Source organism: Momordica charantia (assembly GCF_013281855.1).
Source record: "Momordica charantia cultivar OHB3-1 chromosome 1 unlocalized genomic scaffold, Mcharantia_2.0 BLBB01000001.1, whole genome shotgun sequence".
Classification (NCBI taxonomy): domain Eukaryota; kingdom Viridiplantae; phylum Streptophyta; class Magnoliopsida; order Cucurbitales; family Cucurbitaceae; genus Momordica; species Momordica charantia.
In genome coordinates, this window is record NW_028275157.1 from 12,485,915 (window position 1) to 12,497,563 (window position 11,649).

Below are 11,649 nucleotides of genomic sequence, written 5' to 3' on the forward strand. Positions count from 1 at the left end.
AGGTAAACATGCAAAAGGTAAAAAGAATCCATTTTTTCTCCAATTTCTCAATTTCTAGCATCATCTACAAACTTCATTTAGATTAAATATTTCATTGGAAGATTTCTGGACAAATGTCACTTAGGTGTCACATACGTCTTTCGTCTCCTATCTCTAAATTACCTACACACAGAAATCTAACAGTAATGTAGTGTGCTCTACGAAATACACTCCAATACTTAAGTTTTGAAATTAAGGTGTGGGAGCAAACGGGTATGGAGCAAGTAGAGTAAGGAAATAGTAATCTCAATATGAGAGTCTGCTCGAGAATGTGTGTTGAATCTTTACAAGTTGTGTAGGAAAATGCAGTTTACCTTCATTAGGGTTTTCTCAGCTGAGGGAGGTTGGGAGAGTGTGAAGTAGACACAGAAAGTGGAATATCGCGCTAGGAGGTCGTGGGATCACGACATTCTACTTCCCTCTATGCATGTCGAAGGGGGTGCACGACGACGTCCTAAGTGAGGTTCGAGTACAGGGTATCTACATCCTGATCGTTGGTGTTTCTGGTACGAGTTGTCCAGGTGCTGCTCTTGGGATTTGACCCAATGTGTTCAGCCATCACCGAATTCTCGTTGACCCAATTCACATGATTTAATTGGAGTTCCAACGCATGTCGCTATAGATTTATCTAATCATATAAATATAATATAAAAAAAGATATTTATATTTTTTAAATTCTCAAATAGGTTTATACGAGTCCATTCACAAAAATTTTGAGATAAAAAAAAAGAGAGACTATGGACAAAATTGAGATATATAACGACAAGAATTGAATAGTTTCTAATATATATATATATATATATATATATAAAGAGGATATTGGCCATTACTTGTTCACCTACAATAAAATAATATGAAAACTTATTAGTTAGAGAGAGACGATTTTATTAAAAGACAATTTCTAGTGTGTTATTATGAAATTGTTTTTAAAAGAATTTATTATTGGAGTAAAAAAGTTTAAAAAATGTAGTATTGATTGGAACAAATGAATTGACTTGGAAATGCACGTGGAATGGGATTAATTTCGAATTCTTGCTTAGAAGAATAAAAAATATTATAATTAAAATTAAAATTAGTTATTATTATTTAAAATGTATTTGGGAATGTTGGGGTTATCATTGCTTCCTCAAGGAGAGTGCCACACAAACATTATATTATTCTACTTCCTTGCTTTCCGGGATGTAAAATTTCTTTGGATATTTATTAAGTTTTAAATACTATTTTTCCACTTTAGTTTCGATTTTAGTTCATTTTTATCTAATTCGTGTATTTTTTTTAGTTTCTATAATTTCAAAATGTCTATTTTGATTCTTATTAATGTCAATTTATGGACACGTCCCACTTAAGTGTTACGTGAGTACCACAAACGCCTTCATTTCCGAACTCTCGGTTACCTACACACAAATCTAGTATTGGTATGGTATTCTACCGAATAATGCACCTGATGCTTAAGTTAGAATTCAAGTTAAGAATAAACGGGTATGGAACAAGTATAATAGAAAGACGGTAATTTCTAGAACGAGAGTCTACTTGAATGTGTGTGTCAAATCCTCACCAGGAGTTGTGTAGGGAAAAACGATTTACCTTGATTAAGGTTGTATATGGAGAGAGAGTCGATCCAGTAGAGTAGGATGGACGGCCTATCGGAGGTGTAGAGACCCCTCATGATATTTCGTGTCCTTTTCCTATCATTGAAGAGTGGTGTGACAGTATCTAGGGTATGCTTTTGGCACTTTGTCAGACGCATGTTGGATGAGTTTGTTGGTACCTACAATCGCATTTGGGGCATTTGTATGGCGTGCTCGTCGTCCCTTTCCGGCACGCTTGACACCCTTCTTTCGATGCACTCAGAGTTGTCCTTGTGCGCTTTGGTTACTCACTTTGCGGGTGGGTAACTCCACATAGCGCCTCGTGGCTTCCCCTCAACAATTCCTGTACTTTTAAAAAATTGATTATTTTGGTAACATTTATTTCCATTTTTATCCCATTTATTTCTATCATAATTTTAGTTGGACACTTCACTCACAAAATTTCTTAAATATAGTCATAAATTTGTATTTAAGAGTTCTTAATAGGTATAAAATTTGTGTCAACATTTTACAAATAAGGATTAAATTAGTCAATTTTAAAAGTACATGAACCAAAATGGACATTTTGAAAATTAGACCCAACCGAACAACATTAAAAAAAATATAGAGACAAATATAGTATTTAAACCTAGAAATTATATATTCAGTCCCATAACTTTCACACGTATATTTAATTTCTAAATTTTAAAATGTTTTTTTTAAGTACAATAAATATGGGATGTGGATATTTAAATCTTCGACTTAAAAGAAGGAGTAAATATCTTTACCACTGAGCTATGCTCATGTCAATAAAAATAAATAAGCTTATACCTCTAAACTTTGAATTATAATTTATGTAGACTTTAACCATTAATTAAATGATGACATAGCATACTTATTCGATAAATATGGTCTAATTCTATACGTTTTGATAGATAAATGGTAGAACCAAAATAAAGTTGCACAATTTAGGCAAGAGATCTAATACAATCCATGTCATGTCAAATTAGTTAAATTTTGTCATTTCAAAATTGTTTCCTTAGCTTCAAAACTTTTCAACAACCCCGACCAACTTTGAATTTTAATTCAATATAATCTTTATCGTTAAAAACTATTAACTAAACGACGCTTCGACAAATATTTATAAGAAGTTTCTCAAGTTTTTTCATCCATGCAATTCAAACTTAAAGATGGTATAAATATTTGTATTTCTTAGCTCCCACTCTAAGTTTCCCTATTTAATAAATAATTTTGTTTTCAACTTTTTTTTAAAAATTAAGTTTATAAATACTACTCCATAGATTCCATGAATGTGTTTCTTTTACCTTTTATTAAATATTTTCAAAATCTAAAGTAAATTTCAAATTTTTTTAAAAAATATTTAAATTTAAATTTTCTTTTTTAAACTTGACTTAAAATTCAAGTACTGTCTAACAAAAGTAAAAATTACACCAAATTAAATTATCATAAATTTATCTCAAAAGAAAACAAACTCCAAATCTGAAAAAAGAAAAAAAAAAGGTGTGATTAGGAGGATATATGAATATCCAAATAAATAAATTTATGATACAAAAAAATAAAAAATAAAAAACAGGGTCAAAAAGAGGGGTTGGCCGAAAGATGAGTGGACGGTGGGGGGAAGACGTGAGCACCAACATCGCTGTCTTAAAGGATTCTTCTTAGTCGCTTTCCATTTTCCAGTATTTTTCAGCCAACCAAAATTAAGCTGTCCAATAACAATTAGGATCCATTAGTACGTATCTTTATACTGACCATCACCATAATTTTAAATATTCATCGACGCGTTGACATTTCTATTGGCATATCAATATTTTCATAGATTCGACAACGATATGAGGGGATAAATCGACGTTTCTAACATTGAAAAATATCACCAAAATGTCACTAATATATACATAATATTAATATTAATTATTTTTAACTAATTTAGAAATAGAAAAATGTTTATTTTATTAATTTAAAATTTTTTTACGATTATTTTAATTTTTCTAACTTTTACAGAAATATCTATCGACTCGACATTTCCATTAACATCGATATTTAAAACCTTGACCACCATTAAAATTTTTAACGTTTTTATTTCTTTTTTGTTTTCTGAGTAACACAAAACATATTTCTGTTTTTTTTTTTCTTTTTCAATTTAGAAAAGGAGAAATAAACCATTAACAATTACGAAATTTTAGGGGCAGGGATTCTCCGGGACGGGTTCCCCCGTTATAAGTATATTTTTTTAATTAACTTTTGTTATTATTAATATAAAAAGGGAACAAAAAGTGGTTAAATGAGGTATTAGCTTGAGTTTTTTTTTAATTAAAAAGTATTTATAAAATTAATATATTTAATATTATTATATAAAAAAATAATAAAAAATTAAACGGGACGGGGCGATGTTACAATCCTAACACTTGTCCAAAATCTCATTCTAATTCCTTTTATCTCCCTCAGTTTCTTACTCAAAGAATAAAGGAAGATGATACCAACACACTCTTTTTAAGTTTCCATTCTGCTTACTTCTCTTTCACACCTGTTCTGTTGGGCTCTTCGAATGCTTTCCAATAATATTTTTTAGCATATAGTATGTATATTTTTAAAATGTCACAACTTTTCACTTTTTTAAATATATCATAAAAAACAACCTCGTAAATTTGTCCTTTCTCGGGGTTTTATGTTACATTTGAGTTTAAGTTTAATTTGAACTATACTATCTTAAAAAAAAATAATTAAAAAAAATCTACATTTGAAAATACTTGTGTAAATACCTCTAAGTTCAATCTTTTACAATTCATTATTCTTACACAACCTAAATATATGCCCCCACAAACTTGAAAAGGTACTCAATTCTAAGCTACACAAAAGCCAAAACATCTCTTCAGCGAAACAAATAATAAAAGTTAGAGAAATTTAAGCAACCAACAAAAGAAATTTGTACTAAAATTATTGCCATGAATTCTCTCCTGTACTTTGCAAAGTTTCTAACTAAGTATCCAAACTTTCACTTTTGTGTCTTCTGATTGGTCTCCACCGTTAACTTCATTGGTTTAATATTTATACCACCAAGTCTAATCTTGCACGAAATCGACTCACCATGTAATATTTAAATCATACGCAATGTAGGATGTAAGTGTTAAAGCCACAAAATTACCTTATCAACATCAATCTATTAGACATAAAATTGAAAGTTCAAAGTGGTTCAAAATTTTTCTGAAGTACGCAAACTTTTTTTTAGTATAAATATGGGGACGAGAGATTGAAACTCCATCCTCTAGAGAAAGAACACGATGTCTTAATCTGCTGACCTATACTTTGGCACACCAATCTTTAAAATCCTCTTGAAAAAAAAGACAATAAAGAAAGATACTGTGATTTTGAGAGCTGAAAAGAATGTGTATAAACTTCAAAGCTTATTCCAATTTGGTATTTATATCATAAATGTTCTGTTACATATATCAAATTTGAAATACAGTACAAAAATTTTAACTCAAAAAGAATATTCATGAAACTCTGGAGAAGAGAAAAAAAAGACAAGAAAGAACAAGAACAGTTGATAAACAACAAAAGGAAACAAAACTAGACGAGGAAAAGAAAGAACTGACCACTGATTTTATTGTTATAGGTTGAGGTGCAGTCAGGCATATTGCAGCTGAAACTGATTCAATTTTCTTATTGTTTGTCGTCTGGAGTCTTCAAATTTGAAGGTATTTCGTCGTCGCTATGTTCATGATCAGAAGCCTCATCGGAATCAGCGTCGGAGGCCGCCGAGTCCGGCAGCTGTGATGTGGATAAAATAGTTCGATAGATGGGAGAAGAGCATCCAGTGTCAATAAAATGAGTCATTTTCTTGTCATCTTCCATCATTCTCTTTGCATAATCTTCATAGTTGAACCCAATTGGGCTTTTCCCGCCAAATGAAGTTTCCAACTTTTCTTCGTCAAAGTTCTCTTCCATTATCTTCTGGCTCTCTGGGTTGTTGGAGTACACAAACTTCACTTTCTTGTATGTCTTCGACTCCAGGAATGGTCTAACCATCTGAAATTTGCAACATTAAAATGGAACATAGTTTGAGTTTGATTTCAATTTAATTCTTTTAAGAGTTTCGTTGTTATCCATGTGATTTGGTTTGATTAAACCTCTCGAGATGTCTATATTGTTACAAGATGTTAACAATTTTCTTACCTAATATGTTTCTTTAGACATGGTAGAGAGAAGTGATGAGCTAATATTCAGTATAAACATGGGTAGGTCACATTGACTAATTGGATTAGAGTTTGACTAAGTAAAAAATAGATGAAATAATCATACAATTTTCAGGTAAAGAGGCAATGAGAGTCCTCTTGTGTGAAAAAAAGGAATAAAACTTAGGTGATGATGAGTAAATAGGTATCTTTTACGGCCATTAAAAAATTGACAACTAAGAGAGATGAATACATATACGAAAACAGGTAATAAAATAAATAGTTGTCAATTTTTTAATGGTTACTCACCAGTAAGCACCTCATTCTTATTAAAAAAATGAATGAATCTTACTCCACATCATAAAAATTTTTGACCTACGAAATTCACTAATTTTTTCTCTACCACATCCAAATAAAACATACCATACAAGAAAATTGTTAACATCTAGCGAGTCAGCGACAATGTATATGTTTGAAAATTCTAATCAAATAATAGAGAGAAGTTTCAAAACTATAAAAAGAAACACTAAAATCAGATCATCAAACTATATATATAGCAAAACAAATGAAAGTACGAAGCTTAGAAAATTGTAATTCAAACTGTAGAAGGATGAGATGAGATGCAACTTAAACACCATAAACGGGGCGATTGGAAGAATATATATATATAGAGGATCAAACGGATACAAGTGCATCTCAATAGGGGAAACCAAAATTTTCTGGTGAAAGTGAAAATATATGGAAAGCAATAAATATGTAAGACAACAATTTAACAAAATATGGAAGTGATATGATAACTTACCACCCAAAAGGACTCGAACACCTTTGGTGGGTTGTAGAGAATGGCAAGGCCCAACCTTTCAGGATAATGATTTTGCAGGACGTAAGCTGTTTCTCGAGTAGTCTTCACGGACAGACTAGATGTGTTCCACCCATGAAAATCAATAAGCCATACCATGTATCCGTCGTTTGAATTAGAACTCAAGATCGCATTCTCCATACTGTAAACCAAATATCTGATCTGTCCAATTGTTGAATCTGTATTCTGACGTTATTATAAGAAAATTTTATTTTACTTTAGCCAAGAGTAGTTATGTAAGAAAAAAACCTATCAGCAGACAAAGAGTTCTTACTTCTACTATTTTAAATTACAATTTTGGTCTCTAAACTTACTGACCTCTAAATTTAATATTGTGTCAACTAGTATTAGGTCATATACTTGTAAAAATTTCCAATTTTGTATCTAGATAATCTTGTCATTAACTTTGTTAGTTTAACGTTTATACGATACACAAACTGTGTTATTCAAGAATTATATGATGGGTAAGCAAGTTGAGGCATTTGGATGGGGTTAACACCAAACCACCAAAATTAACCACATGAATCTATTAGACATGATAATTTAGGTACTAAATAAACAACTCTAAAAGTTTGGGGACTTGTTACAAACTTCAAACTCCAGGAACAACCAATCTTATAATTTAACTTTAAAATATTAATTAGATTCTGTCATGTATTAAATATAATATAAACTTTTCTCAAAAAAAAATTATATATATATATATAGATATAATATATAAACATTAGTTGTGTTCGTCATGCAATTGAAATACCTGATTACTTGGTGTCATTACAAGAACAGTCCTTCCTTGTTTGTCAGTGTAATTTGCTTTATATATTTTTCCCGTCTTGGCTTCATCGGCAATATCTTCCTTAAAGCATGAAGAAGACATGGTTTAGTCAATAACGCATGTAATATAATCCAGTGCCAAGATCAATATGGCCATTTCAAGCAAGCAATTACGCCTGGAGAGAATAAAAAACATTGGGCCTACCATATAAAGTAAAATTTATTACTACAACTCCACCTTCTTAAAAGTTGTTGTAGAGAAGAGTTTGTTCTTACAGAGGGGAAGGGAAGAAATATAGATAATCTACTTGTATAACTAAAATAATTTTGGACAATTAAAGTTTCCCCTTCTACTTCTACATACAGGTTAAGAAAGACGGAGGCCAAGAATTGTGACGGCCCTCTTCTTCTGGTGCAGATTTATTATTATTATACAATCTCTCGTAGCCTTCAATCAACAAGTTGTATTCTCAATAGAATGAGAATGCTTAAAGTAGAATCAAGATCACACTAAAGCAAAGAAAAGGATATCCGAAGAAAAGTTTGAAAACATTGAAATGCAGTGAAAATGGTTATTTCTTTTTTGGTCTCATCTCCTGCTGGTTTGTACTATAGTTGTTTGTTGTACTTGTTTCTCTTTAATTTTAGGAGGATGCGATATTCTCATTATCATTTTTTGCAACGGTTTACTTTATTGTTATGATTAAAAATGTTTTCTCCTTTAAAAGCTATTATCGATGCTTGTTAGCATACCCCATTGCAGAAACTAACTGATTCTTTCTTCCCCCTCAGTTCAGTGAATTAGCTTTCCATTTTCCACAGAGAATAAAATTGTACCAATCAAATGGTAAAATTGTATAAATCCATACCCAACTTATCTTCTCTGGCTTGTATTCTAGCCTCCATTTCAAAGTTTCCTTCAACATTTTAGATGCCTTCTTTGTATTCCAGTTTCTTGCTTTAAGGTACCTCAGAATCGATGGATTCGAGCACAAGACAGGAAGCTTATCAGCAATTGGGCCCATTAGCTTTTTGACTTCATCTATCTGAAAAGGAGAATACATTTAATTAAACCCCAGGAATTATTATCTGAAAACTAAACATCCCATGTGACAATTTTCTGTTGCAATAACTTTTAGGCTCATGGGAACATCAGACTCTGTACCAAATTGGAAATAAGAGATGATCCAACTTTCTTTGTTCTGTTAAAATATTTTAACAAATTAAACTTGCAACCAAGCTATATAACTTATAATAACAACAAACCTCACCTTGGCCTGCTGTTCTTCAGGGGACAAAACCTTCTCGGTCGCGTTACCTCTCGGCTTCCTAAAGGACATCTTGAAGGTTGAACAGAAATAATCACTTTAGTAGATACAGACAAACGGTTTGGAAAAAAGTAGCAGGTTCGATGTTCTCCAGATGATCTTGAGCAAGAAATGATAATGGTTAGATGCTCCACCCTATGGTCTGAGAACTTTTAGACGCTCCGACTAAAAGAGGCTCATGATCATACATGATTCACCTTCAAGAGAAATGGACTAGCTCAATCAAATCAATGGATTAGGTATTAGTTATTCAGTTCGTAGTTTAACTGTTTTAGCCATCTAATTAGCTTACCTTCTCTGTACAATTCCTACATATGGGCAACAATGTTCAATTTCATATGAGATGCAGAATATTTCACAACTATTTATAGTTGTCACGCAACAAAACAGATAAGAACTACAACCAAATATATATATCAGTACCATTGCAATTCAATCTTCATAATTCAAATCATATAAAAAGGAAAAAATAAGAAGAAGAGCATAAGCTTTCAATGCCAAGAGAGAATAACACATTTCCACCCAACTCTCGTAGCTTTGTAAATTCCACACGTTCTCAGGAATCAAAAACAGAGTGAAAAACAGAGAGATCACAACGACATGCAAACGCTCGATTCAGATTATACAAATTAAACCCAGAACAAAGAGACAATGATGAAGAGAAAAACTTGTGCACAAAAAAATAACAATCGGAAAACAAGCAATGCATACCTCGCGTTTCCAATCGAGTGGAAACCATCCTGCTCCGATCGACCGCGAAGAAAACCAAATCAAAGGATGGAATGGAGCTCCAAGTCCAGCAAAAAAGCGAAATGCGAACAGCTAACGTAGCGAGGAAGGCGAGAAATTCAAGGATTGATCGCCATTTCTCTCGAGCTTGATCGGAGAAAATGTTAGTTATTTGAGAGAGAGAGATGGAAAAATTGGCGCCCTGCAAAATGGGAAAAAAGTTGAGCAGTATTGGGATTTAGTGCTATTTGTATGGATTTTTTTTTTTCAAAACTGATGTATATTGTATAGAAAATGGAAAGTATACTTTCTCTCGCTTTTTAGCCCATTTGGTAATATTTTTATTTTTTTTTCTAAAAATAGAATTACACGGTCGAATACAGAATAATAAAATAAAATTTTTTATTTATATTGGAATAAATTAGAAATGTTAACAAAAACAAAAAATGTAAAATAATTTTGCTTACGTGTTCTTTTTCAAAAAAAAAAATAAAAATTGAAAACTAAAAAAATAGTTTTCAAATTTTTGTTTTTGTTTTTAAAATTTTGCTTTAAAAAAACAAATATAATTTACAAAAACTACAAATGAAAGGGTTATACATATTATTAGGGAAATATTCCATTCAAACAGAAAGTTAGATTTTTTTGGAGTATCAACGGAAAATTCTAGTAATATTTCGATACTTTTTTTAATTAGCATTCTATTAAGCACAAAATTGAAAATTTATGAACTCGAAATTTAAAAATTCAAGGACTAAAATTTTAGTTTAACGTTTTATTATTATTATTATTTTAATGAAAACAACTTATCGAACCAAAACGACTTGATCGATCAATTTCATTGGTTTTTTTTTTCTTTTCTTTTTGGACTTGTAACATTATGTATTGATTCAGATTATGGAAGAATGCCTTAAGTTAATTGGACTTTACCAGTTAATTGAAATATTACTAATTGAACTTATAAAATGACTGAAAAATGCATCCTCATCGCAACATAGTTAGTGTTTCTTAATTGAGTAAAAACGAGACTTTCATAAGTTTAATAGATCTTTCTACTATACTAACTATTACGATCAACCTTAACCTTATGAATAGTAATAAGTGGTTTATCCACTTGAGCTGCTTATACACTATTTAAATAGAACTCTATTTTTCTAAGATGACGAGAATGACACAAATAATCAATGAAAATGGGAAGAGATGGAGGAAGAAAATTTGTAATAGAAAATGATAAAATTTAAACCAAACCAAAGAACAAATAATTTTTTTTTTAATGAAGATGTTATTTTAAATGGAATTTCATTGATATTTAAACTCCATAACGTTTTTATTTATTAAAAGATTCCATTAAATTTTTTTTTTACAAAAGATTATATTCAAATAAGAGGTGAGAATATGAATCTAGACACTAGTCAGTAGAGGCATCTTAACTGCATAGAAATATAATTACATTAAAATAGAATATGAATCTTAAATTCTTGTTAATAAATATAATTAAAGAAATATTATGATTTTATAAACTGTTGATTCAAAATATTATTTATCTAATAAACTCTTAAAAATAAGCGAAATTAATTTATATAATAAACATAATATCTACTTTAAATGGATTTAAAAATAATTACAATCTCTTTTTAAATTGTCCCTCCACATCGAAGTGAGCATAGCTAGCTCAGCAGTAATTGACATCTTTCTCCAACTTTGAGGTTGTGATTTCGAATCCCTACGTCCACGCACTAAAAAAAAATAAAAAAATTGTCCCTCCAAATTTTCTTTTTCTTTTTTACTTTTAATTTTTTTTTTTTTTTTTTTTGCATAAAATTGAATCTTAAACTGTTTAAAGAGAATCACAATTTATAAAATAAATGTTACCTATGAATTCCGTTTTAAGTTAATTCAATTTTTTTTTTTTACTTTCTGACAATTTCTTTTCCAAAAATTAATGGTTTGAAGCCTTGAAAAGAACTAGTTTTCATAAGACATTTAACATCAAACTACTTCAACATATAAAAATAGAAGAAGCCAACAGACTGATAGACATGATGATATATCTCTTACGCTGGTTCACCTCGCACTCGCACGTAAAGAAACATCTTCAAGCCTCACTTTATATGCTATTATATTGCTAAAGCTTTATGCAAAACTCGATTACCATCACGCTT

General features: G+C 30.7%; 1 protein-coding gene across 1 annotated transcript; it reads right to left on the bottom strand.

The window, feature by feature from the left end:
• Window positions 1-5,016: 5,016 nt before the first annotated feature.
• On the bottom strand, window positions 5,017-9,733 carry LOC111021741 (uncharacterized). Its single transcript, XM_022298776.2, has 6 exons — window positions 9,470-9,733; window positions 8,702-8,955; window positions 8,300-8,476; window positions 7,414-7,512; window positions 6,603-6,845; window positions 5,017-5,654 (listed from the first exon to the last, which is right to left on the bottom strand). Exons 2-6 carry the CDS (start codon window positions 8,768-8,770, stop codon window positions 5,289-5,291), a joined length of 954 nt encoding a protein of 317 aa, XP_022154468.1. The 5' UTR covers window positions 8,771-8,955; window positions 9,470-9,733; the 3' UTR covers window positions 5,017-5,288.
• Between the last annotated feature and the right edge of the window lie 1,916 nt (window positions 9,734-11,649).

What these genes read in the sequence shown, in the direction of transcription:
- LOC111021741 (XM_022298776.2), bottom strand. Translation starts at nt 8,770, where the DNA reads ATGTCCTTTAGGAAGCCGAGAGGTAACGCGACCGAGAAGGTTTTGTCC. An exon ending in CTGAAGAACAGCAGGCCAAG is followed by an intron (nt 8,477 to 8,701) that starts GTGAGGTTTGTT and finishes TCTCCTTTTCAG; the next exon opens with ATAGATGAAGTCAAAAAGCT. An exon ending in AGCCAGAGAAGATAAGTTGG is followed by an intron (nt 7,513 to 8,299) that starts GTATGGATTTAT and finishes TCATGCTTTAAG; the next exon opens with GAAGATATTGCCGATGAAGC.